The following is a 20,695-nucleotide window of genomic DNA, read 5'->3' as shown; positions in this document are numbered from 1 at the left end:
AAAATAAAATATATTGGACTTTTGCTAGCTGAGGGGGAAGAGAGGTATTTTAATTTAGTAATAACTAGTACAGTGTGATAAAGTAGATAACTGCATTCCAGATATTAATTTACAATTTAAAGTACATTTATGTGTTTTTCTTAGGCATGACCCTTGTTATTATATTGTGAAGCTGTAGTATACCCATTTATCCAAGCATTAAGATAAATTAATTGCAATTATTTTTTATATAACACATCCAGCAATGTGTACTTACATAAAGTGTTTTACAAGTCAGATTTAAAAATCATATTAAAGAGTAATATAGGGATGCGCTTTTTCTCCAATTTCTACAGTTGTCCAATGCCTACATGACCTGAATTTAAACTCAGGTGTCTTTTTTATGGTTTGTACATTTGCCAAATGTTCATGTAGCTCATTCCTGTTATTTTAGTACCCAATTATGTGCACAATGGTTTGAGTGGACACTGTAAACAGGTCTCGTGTGGGTATGTGACTGAATCTACTCTCTCAATGGTTCATTTCCATCTTGAACTCAATGCTGTTTAGATAGACTCCTGTTGCCACTCGTTGAATAACCTTGTTTTTATAAAATAAGTAAATTAAAAGTATTGTCATATATAATGACAAGATGAGACACATACATTTAGTATCAGTAGATGTTGGCTGGAGTCGGAGGATGCTTCTTTGTCATAATGCACCTGTAGTATGATGGAATAAGAGAGTATGAAGTAGTATTGTTTTATACAGTATGAAAAACTTCTAAAATAACAAATAAAAGAATGTCTTATCCAACATTGCACTTTATTTTTTATTTATTTATTTTTAAGTTCCACACCTAACCTAAGTCAAGGCTAACTTAGCAGTCTCTTTTCTTACTAATTGTGCACTTATTCCATCAGATTTATTTACTTGTTTTTGGTTTATCATGTGCTTTATCCAGTTTATCTGGTTTAGTTAAGACATGCTTTATTCTAAGTTAAGCTTTGCTACTTTATCCTGACTTTAGTTATATTAGTAGAAGGCTGACTTTTAGACAGTTGGGCTAATTTAGTGGGTGTTGGTTTATTCTGTGTAATTAGATACATTTTTAGGACTTAAGTAAAAAATAAATATTTGTACAGACATCACTGATGTTAAGTCAGTGTTCCGTTTACACTGATTCCCAGGGATGGTTTGTTCATTTATTTGTTTTATTGGTCTTTTTCTTGTTTATATGGTTTACTTCACTCTTTTCTATAGTTTACATTACAGCACATTATGTATACCAATTATCTACATAGTATTGGTTTAGTTGTGGTGACTCATGGCTTATTTAAGAAACTTTGTAAAGTGTATTTGGATAAAGAAGAAAAAAGTTTCAAGGTATGGTAGTTATATTTACTAATCATGGCTGAAGCCAATGGTGATGTGCTGTATGTTGATTAGCATATCACTGTATTCTGAACACTTGACAATAACAACCTAGTAAACCTAAAAAGAATACAGCACCACTACCCAGTGAAGAATGTACTATAACCCTTATTTGGCTCTGGAAGGGTAGGCAACAGACACCATCTCCAAATATAGATGCCAAAAGTATAGCTGGGAGTGAGAGAAGTTTTGCAGTGGCCATGAAAGCCATGATGTCCCTGTTGATCTCCCAAGTAAATCCAAAAGGGTCTGTAAAGGAATTGCCTGTGCCAGAGTAAGACATACTTGAAGTAGAAAAATGATAATGTAAACAGCTTGTTGACAAGATGAAGAGAAATGTGGTGTGTAAGGGGAAGCAACTTGGCGGCCCACATAGCTAAAGACATATGAAGAGGGCAGATTGGTGTTTTTATTGCGTTGTTTTGTGCTTAGTATGTTAACCATTCTATTGATTTTAGTTCTATTTATTAAAGTGTTTTGCAAAAATCTCCTTCCTTTTTTATTTGCAAATGGAGCTTAAGTGGAACTCCTGCAAGTGAACTTTCCTAAGTCAAGTGTCCAGGACACCCATTTTTCTGTCTGAATCAACATACTGGACGTAAGCCAATGTATTTGCATGTTATATATATTTATTTTTCTGGTTCTATGCTGTTGCAGCCAGGCCTTTGGCTAATAGCCAGGAATAAAGTGTTTCCACATAAAAACTTTCTGTATAAGAGCCAGACAATTTGCCAGATGTTTAACAGAAGTTGCTAACTTTTCTGAAACTTTGAGAAACTTCTGCTAGCTGCGCCAAAGGTACATTTAACTGATTGGTTATCAGTCATCCAAGGAGTTTGGGGGGCAGGTGGGAATGTTGCAGCGCTGTAATGTTATTATGAAAAGACAGAACATTATGTAAATACATTTGCAGAAACAATTTGTTACTGTGCAGCATGCATTGATTCTAAGGAACGATCAATTAATAATCCTCATACAGATGTATGTTTTGACATTTGTTCTGTAGAAAATCACCAGAAGGAGGTATGGGTGGGGTCTGAGAAATGAACAGCCAGGTGCTTTCAGAAGCAATCGTGCTTTTCGTCATCACAAGCAGATGCCAAGTGCTGGTTGGTTTACACTGTTGACAGGTCTGCCCGAGAAAATCCACAACTCAAACAAGCCTTAGGCTTGTTTGCTAAAGAGTCGGCAATTAATGCAGAAAAACAATGAGCAATGCCAGAGCATTTATTTAGTAATAAAGTTGTATTATATATTGAGGTAGATTTTATCCTAAAGTTTTACAGGTAAGTACTGTCATCTGACTGAATAAATGTATAGCCCAGGCTTGACCTAAAAGCCTCTTCCCTTGTATATTAACTTTAGAATGATTTGCAATAATAAACCATAATACTCAGCTGTTGCTGCCAGTACACCATCTGACCTGCTGGAGAAGCTGCTTTGTAATATGCCGCTATTGTGAGCCTTGCAGTGCACCGTCATACATGACAAAGAGGTCTGTGTAACAGAACCTGCGGCCCTTTCTCTCTATTTGCAGGAGCGTGAGCATGATTGATATGAGGTATGAGGAGGAGGCCATCTTGCAGCCACACAGCAAAGCTCGGCATGAACATCTGCACAATTTGCACAATCTCCTGCGAGAAGAGGAAGATAAATGGCAGGATGTGAGTATTTGGGATTGTTCTTTAACACCCCCAACTACCAGGACCACTCCTTCACTCCCAGGAGTCTAGCCAAGTTAAGCTTGTAAATAAAAGAAATGGAAACTGGCAAATACTCCATAGAAAAATTATTCTCATGTTGTCTGCCTTTTCAGACAGGGAGAGGGAAACATTTGTTCATAGAATGTATGAAGTCTTTTTAAAGGCTGTTAAGGCCCATTATTTGTTCTAGTAGCCTTGTTCTTTTGATGCCACTCTTATAATTTGAATTAACCTTATTTAACTACTTTTGGAATGCCTTCATTGTTAAAAGGAAAAAGAATACTGATGCGTGTGTCTGCATATGTGTGTGCAAATGTGTCCTTCTGCAAACAGATGTGCTACTTGGAGGAGTTGCCTGTTTACAGTTGTGAGGACTGACATTGGCAAACAATCCATCCAGAAACTTGTTTGGTAGTTAAATGTCTGGTTTTACACCGTAATTTAATCCTCTCGTAATCAGTTAGCCTCTTTGGCTGTTTCTACAAGCTACTCCAGTTGTGTGTTGCACTCTAAGGTTGATTGGTGACTCTAATTGCTCCAGTGTAAGTGAGCATGCTTTGTGATGGATTAACACTCCATCTAAAAATCTGTTCATGCCATGTGTCTGTGCTAGGATGAATTGAAAAAAAAATCTCTTGAAAGATGTTTTTACTTACCTCTAGTCAGGCTTACCTTTGAGTGAGTGGTACCACTGCCTCTGCTGTTACAGTCTAGGGTAGCAAAATGTGGAATGTTCTTACCGTACAAAAAATGAATGTGGAAAATCTATAAAGGTTTCACACTAGTACAGCTACCTCACGGATGCTACCTTTGCTCATGCTTGGTGGTATTATTAAATCAAATTATTTTCAAAAAATCCACTTTGAAATTTAAGGGTTATTATTCAACTGATATTCTTTTAGATATAACTGCAGATCTTTCAATAGGTATAAATGAAACTTGGTAGCGTGTTATCTAGCTCTCTTCTAGTTATGCCATAGTAAGTACTAAAGGCAAATTCAAGCAAATAAACTTTATTTTCATCTGCATAGTTTTAGCTAGGTTGCTTCAGAAGTCTACTGACATTTTGTTTGATTCCTGGCTCACTACTTTTCCTGTGTGATGTATCTACCTTCTCCTTGTGTTTGTGCTGCTGTTCTGAGTATTCCATCAAACTACTGCTTTCCAAAGATGCTCAGGGTAAGGTAATTGGTATTTCTAATTTGCTCCAAACTAACATTGTGTTCTTAAATGTGCCCTGTGGTGGGATAGCATCTCATCTACGATTGTTTCCTTCCCTGTACCCAGTACTGGCAATGTAGGCTCAGGCTCCCGTGACCCTTCATTTTCACTCTACTGATTCGGGTATGGATGGCAGTAGTAAAAGGCCAGGCTGAATGGAGCAGGCCACCCTATTCCCTGTTGTCCTTGGTCTACTCTTAGGTTTTCTTTAAATAGGCCCTGAACTCCAGTTTCTTAACTAAATACCAACACTATCACAAATGCCTGAAAAAGTAGTGATTCTACAAAGAGGTCCTCCTGTATTGGTAAGCCCCATATCAATCACAAAACATGATCTCAACCCTGAGTAGGAACCATATTTCAGTCAAAGTGAAAACTTTTGTCAAAAATTATTCCCTCGTTCAAAACCATAGTCTGTTGTGACATGTGCTGAACTGGAGCCAGTTATTGGTTTATCTCATAATGACCTTTACCCTCACTCTTGGGGAAAAAATGAAGTATTAGGACTTCTCCTACTGGTGCAACTGCTCATCCTTTATCTATAGGGAATAAGGAACTCTTTTTGAGGAGGTGACATTGACCCTAATTAATGCTACTTGACATATCTGCATCACAGTTGTGAACCATTCAAGTGCCTGCTGAAGATCACAGTCCTAAGCCATGAGGACAGACATCATCTGAAAAGAGTATAGATACATCAATTAGAATCTGAAACTAGATATACTCCAAGTGTTCATATCTAGTCCTCAACATGGTGAACAGGAGAGGAATCGACTTAAAACTAACAATGCAAATAAGCTGTGCAAATAGAGGAGTCAGATGGTGCGCCAATTTGTCTATAGCACACTATATACATTCACCAGCCACTTTATTAGGTACAGCTGTTCAACTGCTTGTTAACTCAAATATCTAATCAGCCAATCACATGTCAGCAACTAAGTGAATTTAGGCATATAGACATTGTCAGAATGATCTGCTAAAGTTCAAAGCAAGTGTCAGAATGGGGAAGAAAAGTGATTTAAATGACTTTGAATGTGGCATGGTTGTTGGTGCCAAACGGGCCAGTCTGATTATTTCAGAAACTGACCTACTAGGATTTTCACACACAGCCATCTCTAGGATTTGCAGAGAAAATATCCAGTGGGATGTAGTGGAATGGGAGACTCGCATCATGAATGTGCAACCGACACATCTGCAGCAACTGTGTGGTGCTATCATGTCAATATGGACCAGAATTCCTGAGGAATGTTTCCAGCACCTTGTTGAATCTGTGCCATGAAAAATTAGCGCAGTTCTGAAGGCAAAGGGGTGTAAAACCCAGTACTACAGTGACTGATGAGTGTACTCTTGTAACATGTTTTGAAGGTCATAAGCATTTTCCAAGTCCCTAAATCACAAATATTGAGGTTGGCCAAACTTTTGGGGACCATTGAATATTTGGTGTCGTTCACTGTTGTACAGCCATAATGTAATCCCCATTCTTCCCTTTTGGATTTGAAGTTCCTCCATTAGACTTGGTCTCTCTTCTGGTACCTTGGTATAGGCCTTCCCTGGAAACTGAGGCATGTGATACCTTGGCAATTGGAGCACATCTACCTTGTCTTTCTTTTTAAAAATAGGAAACATTGTGCCAGTCTGCCCGTCACAGCACACTATTGAGCTTTTTGGTCACTACAGTGAACTCGTCCACAGAAATGAAGCCAACCCCAAAAAACTATTTTGTAATTTCTTTGTCTGAGGAATGATTAACTGCTGGGCTTAGGAGTTACACAGAAAATCTGTTTCTTTAACTTAATATCTCAGACCATTGCTAAGGTGAGAGTTGAATGTATCCTAATCAGAAGTATCTGTTAGGCATCCCGGATACACCCTACCCACCTGCTTGAATCTGAGAGGTTAACTTCATGGACATTTCATCAGTCTGAGCCATCTCACCACCATGTTTCTGTTGACGGTTGAGTACCTTTGTTTTTTAAATTGTCCGGATGATATGGCATCAGATCAACTGATACAACTGTAAAGTCAATAAATTACCTTTTTACCCAAAAAACCTTAGTGCAGGGTAAACTTATGGCCAACCTTATGTTTAAAGATGGTGTTCATTGTTGAATATCCACAACTAGCTAGCACAGTTAGTAGGCTTTAGATTTAATGGGTTGTTTTTCCCAATGTCCCTCCAGGTAGTTCCATAATTTCCAGGTAAGCTTCAGAGGGTTCTATCTGGTGGCGAGCCCACCTAAAAACTTCACACAAGTTTTTGTCTCAGCCCAACTGGACTACTGTATCTGGTCACCAGGCATTTAGCTCCTTGCTGGTGAACAACACAACTAGGCCTGAATTCAGGAGTGAGTTCTGGTATCTGTTGTGGAACAAGGTTCTAACAGAATTAACTTTAACTTAGAACTGACTTCTTCACTGACCAGTTCGCTATTGATTGCTATTTAAAGTACAAATATATCCAGACAACATAACTCTGTGACCCACAGAGGCACTCAAGCCTCTCAGGAGTATGCACCATATGACCTTGTTATGTAAAAAGTGATTAGATTTTCTTTTTTCTAGGGAGAGTTATGTATAAAGTCTAAATTCAAAACATTATTTATAGAATGATGTCTTAGAGGTAAGGGTCTATGAACAGTTATTGATATTATGTTAGGTCAACAATTCTGCTGAAATTCTTTTTCCCCATTTAGTTAAACAATCCTTGAAACCAAAGATGCAATGTTTGCTCTGAGAGTTTTGATGGAGAAGTATAGAGAAGGCCAGAAGGAGTTGCACTGTGTCTTTGTGGACCTGGAGAAAGCATATGACGGTGCCTCAAGAGGAGTTGTTATTGTATGAGGAAGTCGGGAGTGGCAGAGAAGTATGTAAGAGTTGTACAGGATATGTATGAGGGAATTGTGACAGTGGTGAGATCTGCAGTAGGAGTGACTGATGCATTCAACGTAGAGGTGGGATTATATCAGGGAACAGATTCTTATTTGCAATGGTGATGAACAGGTTGACAGATGAGATTAGACAGGAGTCCCCTTGGACTATAATGTTTACAGATGACATTGTGATCTGTAGTAAGGAGCAGGTTGATGAGATTCTGGAGAGGTGGAGATATGCTCTAGAGAGGAGAGGAATGAAGGTCAGTAAGAACAAGACAGAATACATGTGTGTGAATGAGAAGAAGGTCAGTGGAATGGTGAGGATGCAAGTAGAGTTGGCAAAGGTGGATGAGTTTAAATACTTGGGATCAGCAGTACAGAGTAACATGAAGAATGGTGAAGAAGAGTGCAAGCAGGGTGGAATGGGTGGAGAAGAGTGTCAGGAGTGATTTGTAACAGATGGGTATCAGCAAGAGTGAAAGGGAAGATCTACAGGACGGTAATGAGACCAGTTTTGTTATATGGGTTGAAGATGGTGGCACTGACCAGAAAGCAGGAGGCAGAGCTGGAGGTGGCAAAGTTAAAGATGCTAAGATTTGCATTGGGTGTGACGAGGATGGACAGGATTAGGAATGAGTACATTAGAGGGTCAGCTCAGGTTGGATTGTTGGGAGACAAAGTCAGAGAGGTGAGATTGCATTGGTTTGGACATGTGCAGAGGAGAGATGCTGGGTATATTGGGACAAGGATGCTAGGATCTGCCAGGTAAGAGGAAAAGAGGAAGACCTAAAAGAAGGTTTATGGATGTGGTGAGAGAGGACATGCAGGTGACAGGTGTGACAGAGCAAGATGCAGAGGAAAGGAAGAGAGATGCTGGGTATATTGGGAAAAAGATGTTAAAGATTGAGTTGCCAGGCAAGAGGACAAGAGGAAGGCCTAAGAGAAGGTTTATGGATGAGAGAGGACATGCAGATCAGGTGGTGGGTGTGACAGAGCAAGGTGTAGAGAAAAGGAAGATATGGAACAAGATGATCCACTGTGGCAACCCATAACAGGAACAACGAAAGAAGAAGAAGAAGTTAAGCAATCCTTGAAACCCCTCAGAAATGCCTTCCATAAAAAACAGACATCAGAATGATTATTTTCCTTAGTTTGCTGTTGCACAGATGTCTACCAAATGATCTAGTTTATCAGAAACACTTGTGTGTATACCACAGCATGATTAATTTGTGGTGAATTTCTAAAAAAAAAAAAAAAAGATTATTTTACTGAAATCTAACACACACTGCTTCAAGAGGCAATATATTTTATACTAAATCGCTATAATCCTGTTTTAGCTTTTTAATCTGTGAGTAAATTTTAATTGAATGGGACAACCTATAATTGTCACATTGTTATTTGTGTACACTGATACATTTACAGTATTGTAGAAATTGGTGTTGATGGTACTATTAACATTTTTTTTAATTAGGTACTAAAACAGTCCTTTTTGTTCAGTTGTAAATCCGAATGCACATGTGTGGTTTTCAAAATGGAAACTTATTATCCTTTCTTGTGAATGTTTGAGTATTACTTGTGGTGGAAATTGGGCTTTTCTAGTAATTGCGGTAGTTTTTGAGGTGCTTGTATTTCAGCATCTCTAAGAATTTTTTCTGTCTCTTTCTCACGCTCCAATTCATAGGACTTGGCACGTTGGAAAAACAGAAGACGAAGCGCTTCACAGGACTTGATAAAGAAAGAGGAAGAAAGGAAAATGATGGAAAGATTGATGAGTGGTGAACAGAATCTGTCCGAAAGAAGAAGGAGCATAAAGACTTACAAAGAGATTGTGGAAGAGAAGTATGCTCTTTGTTAATATTGAGCCAATTAATTAGTGAGGTCTTTAGACAGTTGCCAAAAATTGACATTGTTATTGACCTTCATAATTTCCTGTATGGTTTAGGTACAAAAAGGAATAGCCTAAAAACTGGGAGAGAAAGAGACAGAGAGAGAACATCATGATTATACCTGTACTTTAAACCAGCATATAAATTGTGCTCATATGTAACCAAATACAGTATTTTCTTGAGAATTTATCTTTCTGCTTCGGTATTAACAAAAAGATAATATAAAGTGAATTGTAGTTTTGCCACGCTGTGGAGCTGCCGATTCTGCATGCTTCTAATTTTCAATGTGAAAAGAGTTTTAAAGCATTAATATTAGAAGTATTTTTATCTGCTGAAAGTAATACAAGTTTGACCTGTCACCTCCCTGTATCTGATGGGTTCTGTTTTAATCAATTTACACTTTAAAGGTCATTGGTTTTTTTTTTTTAATAACAATCATGATTCAAGCTTAAACACATTCATATATTAACTACATTAAATTAGAAATAATTCACTCACCAGGGATAATAGAAGAAAGGGTTGGTTTTATTTACATAGAGGTAATCTTAAAAGTCCTATCCAGTGGTTTATGCGTGTCCTCAGCTGCCTTTAGTGGTGTTCTATGGAATTTTTCCATATGGATGCCTTATATAGTGAGAGGGGAGGGTTGCATGTTCCAAAATCTATTCCAAGTTCTCTTTCCAGGTCAGATTGCCTTTCTCAGGAGACATTTCAGTGGTTTCTTTGCATCACTTTTGAATAAATGAGGGTTTCAAAGGTTAAAAGCAGATATAATTTATGAGTTAAATAAGATGTAGTCATAGGATAATCTGAAAGTCTGTAAGATTGATTCAGACAATATGGGGTAAAAATCAAGTTATTTACAGGGAGAAAGAAATTGCCCTAAATAGGTAGTGAGAAGTCCAGCAAAATGACACGTTTTATTAGATAACTAAAAATATTACAATATACAAGCTTTCAAGGCAACTCAGGCCCCTTCTTCAGGCAAGATGTTCCCTAAATAGGTAGAAAGAGTAAATGACTGCTGTAGGAAAGAAGAATCTACTGTATAAAACAGGCATGTGGTAGATACTCGTTTGGTGAGCAGGCTTCTATAGGTTTAAAACCCATTTTATTATGTCATGCCTGAAATAGGTTATTTTCCACAGTTTAAGGTTTCTAATCTATCCCGATTAGCATAGAAACAATTGATTTGAGCTCCTGAGTTAAAGGAATGCATATTTTACGTTGGTTTTAAAAGCAGTGTATAGTTACTTTAAACATGAGAGATTGTGAAAGTTTGAAACAAGAGCATGTAGCTTTAAAGATACAGTAAAGTCAAAACATTACCTTAACATTAAAGAAATAGTAGTAATAATGAAGCTTTATAAAACTTAAACACGAAAAGTAATGGCAACATTCCAGGATAAGAGCTTTTCTTTACCTCAGAAGGGAAACACATTTATTTTATGTTTTTAAGTTCATAGATTTAAGTTACAGAAGTTAATCACTTACAGCAAGCATGGTGCAAAATTGTGATAATATATTCATTTTTCTGGAAGAGTCTGAGCCTGTATGTACCAATTAACTAGTCCATTCACAGGAATACATGTAACCATTTAGACATTGACTGAATGTATGCAGTTTACATATACTCCCCTGGATGTGCGTTGGTTCCCCCCCACTTTCCAAAGAAATGCTGGTTATATTGATTGGCAAGTCATAAGTAGCTTATTTAGAGTAAGTTTGCCTTATTAATGACTGGTCTCTTATCCAAAGTTGGATTCTTCCTTCCTTCTGCCCAATTCTGATGCAGATTATAGCTTTCTACAATACCGTGTTGGAATGGGTACAGTTGACAAAATGAGCAATGAATCTATTTGCGTATTAATTCAACTTTTTAAATGTGAAATACAGTAAGGAATTGTCCAAAGCTAACTTCATTTGGACTATTGCTGAAGAAAAAAAGGAGACATGTGATACAAGAGGACATTTGTCTTTTTCTGTGTTTGGAAAGAGACTTTTTAAACTGATAATAATTAGATTCAATCTTTTTTTTTTTTTTTTTTGGAAAGTCTTTTTTACCTTTCACGATGAAACATACGTTGAATGTGTTTTATCTCACAGGGAACGTAGAGAGCATGAGCTGCACGAAGCCTACAGGAATGCAAAGTCCCCAGAAGAGGCAGAAGCTGTGTTGAGGCGCTACACGCAGCGTTTTACTATAAGTGAAGCTGTCCTTGAAAGTCTGGAAATACCCAAGATTTTAGAAAGGAGTCTGTCTGTTGACTCAGATACATCTCCGAAGAAGGAACCTAGTGCGATGAAATACCTGAGGCAGCAGTCCCTTCCTGCACCAAAATTCACTGCTACTGTGGAGGCAACTGTAGAAAGGGTTCCACTTTCACAGACCAGCCCCCAGGTCTCGCCAACAAGGATAGTTTCTTCAAAGGCTGTGCCTCTGCTTACCCCCAAGCCTTACTCTCAGCCTCGAAGCTCTCAGTCTGGGCTAAAGTCATTAAGGGTAAGAAAGATTAGCAAAACTTTTTGAAGTGTATAATTGCGTGCCAGATTTGTTTGACATTAAGAAAGGTACCTTCCAACACTTTTTGAAGTCTAACGTATCTTTCAGAATTGGACTTGCATCCAAAATAATATCTTGTCACTTGCATTTTCAAAAAAAAAACTATTGGTATATCCTCTACTACTTAATTAATCATCTTTGCTACTTTTGAGGAAGATATAAGATGAATTTATTTATGTAATACAAGCGCAGTCGTTATTAAAAATTGTCAAACAATTTTTTTAAGTGTGCTTATGCATAGTTCAATAGACTTTTACGGATTATGTGACATATTCACATTATTCTTCTTTGGTCTTTCTTCCAGTGTACAGGTGCATAAACTATTCATATGTTATTAAGTATTCATTTTTCAGCATGTTCTTGTAGTTTATCTTTTTGAAACGGTACTGTGTTGTAAAATTCATGTACTCTATTGTCACTTTTGAGCTTTAGGGTTTAATCTGGATACAGGCCATTTTCATTTTGATAGTCTTGCCTTTTGGTTTAACAATAATAAATAATTCATTACATTTATATAGCGCTTTTCTCAGTACTTGCATTACACCCACATGCCACATATTCATATGGAGAGTCGATGTCCCGAGTGTAGAGAAATTGGGTTTTCTGTACTTTCTTTTTTTTTTATGGACCAGGCAACAAAGGCTGTAACATTCATTGGAATCACAGTATCATAGCCTTCTACTTTGTGATCCTTGCTTGTCTAATATTCTTGAAATAAGAAAACACCCATATGTCTGTGCAGGCTGTTGGTCACAACAAGACACTCTTAGCTTAAATATCCTGTACTGTGCCCCAAGGCAAATGGTCACAGCAAATGTCTTGTTTCTGCCTTATACAGTTGGCCACGCCATCAGAAGTCACTTTGATTCCAGAATATTTCTTGTATAGAGAAAGCAGGGCTTAGATGGTATGGACATGTTAAATCAGTGTCAAAGATAACATTGATACTATTAGGTGCAGTTCAAGCCCATAGCATTAGTAGTTATCACTACTGTCTGGTCATATGTCATCATGCCACCCAATTAAAGAACGTCAGGGTGGCACAATGATGCAAAGGTTAATCTTGCAACTCCACACCCAGGTTAGGTTAATTGATGATTATGCATTCATCTTGTATAACAGAGAAAGAGCAGGCTGTGTATGATCCAGAAATGACTGTACACTGAGCCTAATACTGTCAGGACAGGTGCTGACTCTTTATAGTAATACGTTAAAATAAACCGGTTCAGAATATGAATCAATTAATAAAATAGTAAAAGGTGTACTTCTGGATTCAGTGCTGTTAAGGGCAGGTAAAAAGAGCCTACTCCTTTCACCTTGCCAACAGTCCAGTGCTGGTTGTACAATCTTGTGTTGGACTTGTATAGTTTCAGTAGTCCAGAGAAAAAATAAACCTGCTACTTGATCCTAGAGATGCAGGACCAGTGATCATCTACTGTACATCCCCTCTCTCTCCTAATATCCACACCCCATTTCAGGTATACCCATTTAATGCACTCCACTCGTCACCTGTTAAGGAGAGTTGTACCTTTTTATGGCTCTATAAATTAGCCCAAATATAATATATACTTTCTACTGGGACTCACCTTAGTGCATTTCTAGATTTATTACCCTTCATCTGGATCTATTGTTTTTTCTGGATTAGGTGGATAGTGTTGGCTCTTCAATGATTTTGGCTGTATAGTTGATGACACTATTCCTTTTCTCTGATGTCTAAAATAAGTAACTCATTTTGTTTTTCTCTATGTCACATTTTGGGTAACTGTTTCAACAGTAAGTCTTCTTTGTTATTTAAGACTATTGTTTGATGGTAGTAGCTTTTAAAACAGCTGCGTTTTACTGAATTTAATTTTGTACTGTTTCTTACTTGTGGAAACGTTTTTTTAATTATCCCCTTTTCTCTCTGACTCAAATACCATCTCCCTTACTAGTCCCATTATAAATTTAGTAACAGAGAGTAGAAATTTGCTTGTCATCGCTTTTTAATTGAGCGGTGCCGCCTGCAATGCAAGCATTAAATAATTTGCTTCATTGTGATTTTTCTTATGGTTAGGTGGCTTTTGACATTGTGCCTCTTCACTAATGTTATCTTTAATGACCTGAAAACCCTTTTTTTTGCTTTTATTTTTAAGTTAAAATAAAAACAATTAGTCATTGATATATATGGCAGAATATCAAATGATACCAAAATGTCCTGTACTGAATCAAGTCAAGGCATATATGTTGATTTCTTATAGTGTGAGGAAATTGTTTTGAGCCTATATATTTTTTGAAAACTACATATCCAGTGCCATTTGAAACACCACACTTTGATTTCTAGCTTTAAAAGCTGCAAAAAATCTTTTTTTTCTTTTCTAATCCTTATTATTTGTGTAACTGTTTAGGTTGATGGGATGGTGAGAGTGAATGGAGAAGCAGGTGGTGTCTTTGAAAGAGCAGCTAATGAAAATGAAAACAAACCAGTTAGCACATCTACTTCTACAACCAAAAAACTGGTTTTTGAAAGCTTGGCAAGAACTGATCCATCTTCTAACAAGTCTCCAGAAGCACAGAAAGGGTGTACGTCCTATGGCACTGAGCAAAATAGCATAATGTCATCAACATCAGCTGTAAAATTACACACAGAAAACTTTCAGATGAAGTCTTCAGTGAGGACCAAGACAAACATCTTACAAGACACTGCCAAATTAAATGCATCGCTTGAAAAGGGAGAAACCAGTAAGGATGAATCCATGGAAAAATCTCATGAAGATTTTGTTGGACCAAAGACAATGGAAGTGAAGACCTTATGCTCTTCTGTAAGGATTCTTGCTTTCTGTTCAGTTGCTTCTTCAATACTTTCTAATGCAGCTCTTGACCAAATACAGTTTAGCCTACCTTTCCCCAAAGTTCACACTTAACTTTGTAACTGCCCACACATGCCAATCTCAATGTTTGTAATCATATGTTGGCAATATAAATCCTGTATAATAATCATATTTATCAGTATATTTATCTGCAGGGAACTAGAGAATTGACAGACATCATAAACCCAAATATCACTTATGAATGCCTCACAATCTTAACATAATGGGACTCCTACCATAGGCTTGTACAACACAAAATAAATGTGACATGATGCAGAAATCCTTTTTGGCTCACTCTCTAATAGTGAATTCTGATGTAAAACTGAAAGACTTAACTACTATCCCTTCCACGCTGGTTGAGACAGGTGTAGGAAAAGCAAGGTGACATGCTGCTTTAGACTGCTTACTAGGAGAAGCATGCCAAGTGTGACTTCTTGGAGGACAAGAATATGCCGGATGCTTAGAATTTTTATTGAAAAAAATAATAAGGAAGCTAGACTGCTTGCAAGATTGACGTTCTGAAAGAGAGGTCTTCAGGCTGCTTAGACTTCGGGTAAACCTTTGCTACACTAACATTTGGAGTATAGACACATGCAGTTGACATGAACACGTGTTTTTATTTGAACATGCTCATTAGGCCGAAGTTCCACACTCATGTGTTACAGTTGCTATGGAAATGGTTTTCTGTGTAGTGAGCATGTGCTCATGACAAATGTTCATGCCGCTTACAAACTTGACATCTCTTATTTTAGACCTTGTGGAAATTAATTAACCAATGAAAAAGTAAAATGTTAGGGGATATCTGAGTATAAGCCACCTAGGAGAGGACTGGTTTAGTCTCACTAGCTAGTTTTGTTGGCATATTCTGTATTTAAGTGCATTATATACATATCTGTTTTTGCACAACCCCATTCTTATTTTTTTGGGGTCTTCCACATAAAGCTGTGTAAGCCAATTGTACTTTTCATGTACACTATATTTTGAAGTACAGTATATCTCTTACCTTCTCCCTCTTATTCATCACTATTGTATTCATTTTCATTGTTAAAGCTTATTCTGTTTTTACCTCTACTAAGCCACTTTTTGATTTGTTGTTTCCTTGATGTTAAAACCTGGACTCTCCCAGAGTTTAATATTGGGAAATTTAAAAATGTCATTATAAGGTATAAAGTTATTTCTTAATTACTACTAATAATACAATGACACTATTCTTTCACTGTAAAACCATTCTGGTTATTTAACGCCTTGTTAATTCCATAGCCCACGTTACTACATCTTCCACTGTCCCACTGTGCAGCTCAGATAATAGATATTGTACCTGTTACCCCAGGTTAGATCATTACTGGTCTCTTTTGTCTAGCATCCCTACTAAACTTGTGAAACATGCAGTGGAATTTGGCTTGTTTACAGGTCAGAGTAAGACTTATGATCACATCATGCTTGTCCCGTATAAACCATTGTGTTCCAGCTAAATGTGAATTATTTATAATATACTCAACCGCATACTTACTTGATACTGTAATTGCAAGATTATCTCCAAGATTATATAGCATCTTCACTGCACTTCTTCTGGTCTCCTTGTTGCTCCCTCACTTCCCAATGAAGGAGTAGGCTTTTCTCTGTCTCCTCATCTCTGGAATTCATTCCTCCTTCATATTCATTCTGCAGATTCCATTTTTCTATTTAAGAAATGTATTACTGGCATCTTCAAATTTGTCTTCTACCTTTAGTAATATAACTCTCTTATTTTCTTAAATTTAATTGTCATGTTAAGAATTGTAATAACAAGTATACATTACATATTTTATAATTATATATTTGTTGCATCCTAATGCAGTTTATAAGGTTTATTTTAGCACAGCAGCACTGACATCATTGCTACTTTTAACATTCACATACTGAATGTTCAAGAAGTAATCCAAAATACAATGCATAATCTATTCAAAGTCTAAGATCAACAGTTCAGGAAGATATCACTCCTTTTTAAGTATTTAAAATTAAAGTACGTTTTTTAAGTGAAAGAATTCTTCATTCTGTACAATATAAGGAGTAAAGCAGTCTGAAAGAGTCGCACATTAATATCATCCCGGTAGAACCATATTCTGTTTCTGTAGCTGTGTTTTAATGTTAATGTATCAATTATTAAATACATAAAATGTACCATTTTCTCATTTACTATTCATTCATATGTCTATAGGTCAATATAGTTCTTTAAAAGTTTTTTTTTTTTTGTTTGCTGTTTCTACAGTGTGTACAAAAACAAACATATATCTGTATGAACTGGTTTCTATCAACACCTCACCACACACATTAGGTTGATTGACATCTGTAAATTTGCACAGTAAGACTTTGTGTGTAAGTGTGCCTTCTAATAGGCCCGTGCCCCATCCTGGTTTGATACCTGAGTTGTGAATAATGCTGCAACGATGATCTCTGGCTTCCCAAAGCCTATGTTTTGCATGAAGCAAAAGAGGAAATAAATAGATACTGTATCTCTAATGTTGTTAGTTTTTTTTAGTGTGCAGTAACATTTTATTTCTTTATTTTTAACTTAGGATTCCTACAGAGATGACGATGTGTTCGAGGATGAAGCATTTCCTTCAAGCACAGAGGAAGACATGCAGAGAACACCACAAAGAGGTTTGCCTCTTTTCAAGGTTATTTTTGTGTCTGAGTTTTTTTGCTGTACTATTACTGATTATTATATAGTGACATCTACAGGAAGCTGAAGGAGCAGCAGGCAGTAATGACTAATTCTGCATGATTACTCTACATCATAGGTATAGTTTGTATGCACTTTATGATATACAGTATTTCAACTGCATGCTTTCTTAGATGCAAATTTTTATTTCTGAAATGCTTCACTCTGCTAAATATTATGAGTATATGTATTGCAATTCAGTTTTGACTCAAGGAAGCAAAAAAATCTGTATTTTACATCCAGAATGCATTAAAGATTAAAAGTTTGATGTTTTTCAAGTTGAAGTTATTTCTTCACAATAATGGTATAAATTTTTTTGACACATGAAGAAATTGTATTCTAAAGTGAAGCATATTTTATACATTTAAAAAAAGAACTATCCAACAATTGCATTTTATGATGGAGCTAATAGGTACCAGGGTCCTGTTGTGAAGGAAAGACTTTAAATAATACCAAATGCATCTGCTATGAAATAGCAAAAGTTTCAATTTTTAGGAAATATGCCTTTTGCATTTCTGAGGCATGATTGTGACAACATAAATAATCTGGAAATAATACACATTATCACACATTCATGGTACTATTTTATCAAGTTAGGAATATATATACACAATGATTGTGTAACTTGGAAAAAAAACAGAACTTAATCCATTAATGAGTAGTGATATTGCTATTTAAGATTTTCTTATGCAATAAAATGTGCACATCTACAGTATATACTAATTGTGTATGTACATAATTATCTGATGTATATTCATTAAACCTTTTACTCATGCATTAATTTTCAGTAATTGCAGTATCCCAGTACATACTGCTTTTTGTGGATAGGGTATGTCTCATAGCAAATTATGATTGATTTGAATAAAAGGTGAAGAAATGTGTAAGAAAACAGCCAGGCAAGCAATGCTATGCATTATGTTAATTTTATATAAGACATTTGCAGGTGATACAAGGAAAAGTTCAGTTTCTCTCATAGAAATTACTTTAGATTAAAAAAAATTCTAAACAGAATTGTTTAAGTGGATTAAAGTAAAGTTTCTTGTTTGCAATCTACTTACGCTAAGTAATATCACCTTGACTTATCTTTTTAGATGCACACAGTCTGAAGTGTCCTGTTGCAGAAATAAGCAGTACAATTACGACTAAGAACTGCTCACAACTGAATTCTTTTCAAAATAATGCATATTGTTTGTCCATGAAAAAGAAAAATCAAGATACTGCAGTTCATGACAACATACAGGTAAATCCTTCAGAACTCATCGTCAACCATGGAAATAAAGGATGCAGTAATATTGTGACTGTTTGACAGGCAGCCATTTGTGCCAGGTCTGAGACAAGCTTTCATACTGTAGGTGTGTTCACACTCCCCGGCTAGGACCAGACACTGGCACATTGCTTTGTGTCATTCTCTCAATGGACTACTGTGTTTTGCTCCTTGAGACCAGAACTCATGTTCTGGGTTCAAGTGGCATACTCACTGAAAATTTCTCCATTACATTATACATTTCAAATATATCTAGTTAAGTTAAGAAAAAAAATCGATGGTATTTTGCAGTTATTAAGAGGTTAAAGAGACAGAAGAGGCAGAGGCCCAATTTGCTTTTTTATTTGCATATGCGCTTGGGTAAGAAAACTTCCAAAAACTGAGATTTTTGCCTCTTCTACATGGAAAATAGTGTTTCTAGATTTTACCAAGTTTAATTTATCAAATTGTGAAATGACAGTACATATGTTATTTCCACAGTATTCAGAGGATGGATATGTGTTGCATTTAACCAATAAAATGCATTCTTAGTGTTAAGTGTAAAATGTGTTATTTGACTTTGTTTGCACATTTATGGATATGTTACTGTCTTTCAGAAACCAGAGAAGTTGGCTGCTTGTGTGATCCGGGAGCATAAAACACAACAGTTAGAGAGCTTAGCATCACTTGAGACACAGACTGCTGAGATAATCGGAGGTAATGTGATGTTCAAGTAAGGTAGTTTTTGTTAGGCTGGCAAAGTTTTGAATAACATTTGTACTGTTCTTTTTCTCCCTTCAATGCGTTTGTGTGTCTTTAGGCAAATGTCCTGCTCTGTGAATGTTACACTACCTATGGTTAAGTTTGTGCTCACCTGAGAAAAATATTTAATATCGTTTTCACATCACAGATTTGCTATTAATGAGTATTAATCAACATGTGAAACAATGTTTCAGAATATTATTTTAAAAGTGTCACTTGAAAAAGTCTGTTAGGAACTTTCGTTTTACCTGGTTAGAACACAGTTTACAAAAGTAAAGAAAAACATGAAATTTGCACCTCGATATGTATGTATTTATTTATTGTAAATTAATATACAAATATTATCAATTTATTATTGTACACAAATGGAAACCTTTGTTATAAATCAAAAAGAGGAAGAAGAATAGCTATGTTGCTATCTGCCACAAGGAGTATTGACATGGTGAATGTTTATTTTTTAGACTGTTTCTTTTCTGCAAGGCGCTTAGTCCTTATTGTGTGATACCAGTATGTTTATATAGTCAATTATTGTGTCATGTATAGCGTACATTAAATTTTCTAATCAAAATGCAACACATCACCACTCTTCACCTCAATGATGAGTCAGTATAACTACCTTACCTCTTAAAAATGGAATGCACACTAGCGACCTAAAAATTTAAAATATGCAAAAAACAACCCACAGTTATTAATTGAACTGTTACACTGCAGTATCAAAGTCCTAGACTAATATGTAGAATAATGTTAATTAAAGTAGTACAAGTACTGTTGATCAATCCATCCAATTTTTTTATATTCACTGTTAGTGGTACCGTTTATTTGAAAAGAAATCCAAATAACAATCTTTTTCTCAAGAGTTTTCAAAGAAGATTTCTTAGTTATAAACTGAGATGTATAAAAGACTGCATTGGAACTGTGCCTGTTTAAGAGGAAAGACTAACTAAAGTAAAGAAATATACATAAAAATCATTTGGAAATGTCAGAATAGGTAGAAGTGTAATATAACATGACCAAGAAATTAAACAATGTTTGTATAATCCTTATAATTATATGAGACAGTTTTACCCTTGTGCAGCACATATTATATCAATTTTGCAAGATTCAACCACACTGACAAAGGCTTCTATGTTAATTCACTCTGTTAAATCTGAATGGCCATTAAGATCTTACATGAAAATTGCTCAACCAACACAATGATATTATATTGATCTGCACTACATTCATTGTTGTCATATGTCAAATATGTATTTAGCACCACTTCCTGCTTTTATTGTCAAAGCATGCATTAAAGCATCTTGTCTTTGTCTTCAGCCATTTGGCAAAATTCTTGTATTTATTTTTTGACGATTTAAAAATTTTGAAACTACAACACTGCTTTTAATTTTTTGTGACTAAAATTTTCAATTTTCAAACAAACATAAGTACAAACTTATATTAATGACAAATACAAACATTTTTAGGGATAATTCATTTTAACAAACATA

The 20,695-nt window shown here is 35.9% G+C and overlaps 1 protein-coding gene across 3 annotated transcripts in view; it reads left to right on the top strand.

The window, feature by feature from the left end:
• Window positions 1-20,695, top strand: part of LOC114651884 (LIM and calponin homology domains-containing protein 1-like) — a 338,328-nt gene that overhangs the window by 271,164 nt on the left and 46,469 nt on the right. For all 3 annotated transcript variants that reach the window (XM_051928055.1, XM_028801930.2, XM_028801931.2), the window contains 7 exons: window positions 2,951-3,077; window positions 8,892-9,049; window positions 11,203-11,599; window positions 14,044-14,457; window positions 17,061-17,145; window positions 18,298-18,446; window positions 19,067-19,166. In XM_051928055.1, the coding sequence (XP_051784015.1) occupies window positions 2,951-3,077; window positions 8,892-9,049; window positions 11,203-11,599; window positions 14,044-14,457; window positions 17,061-17,145; window positions 18,298-18,446; window positions 19,067-19,166 (1,430 nt within the window). The remainder of the gene's footprint in view (window positions 1-2,950; window positions 3,078-8,891; window positions 9,050-11,202; window positions 11,600-14,043; window positions 14,458-17,060; window positions 17,146-18,297; window positions 18,447-19,066; window positions 19,167-20,695) is intronic.

Source organism: Erpetoichthys calabaricus, chromosome 5 (genome assembly GCF_900747795.2).
Source record: "Erpetoichthys calabaricus chromosome 5, fErpCal1.3, whole genome shotgun sequence".
NCBI classification, from domain to species: Eukaryota; Metazoa; Chordata; class Cladistia; order Polypteriformes; family Polypteridae; genus Erpetoichthys; species Erpetoichthys calabaricus.
The sequence above is the reverse complement of the archived record's forward strand: the minus strand, read 5'-3'. Positions and strand labels throughout refer to the sequence as shown.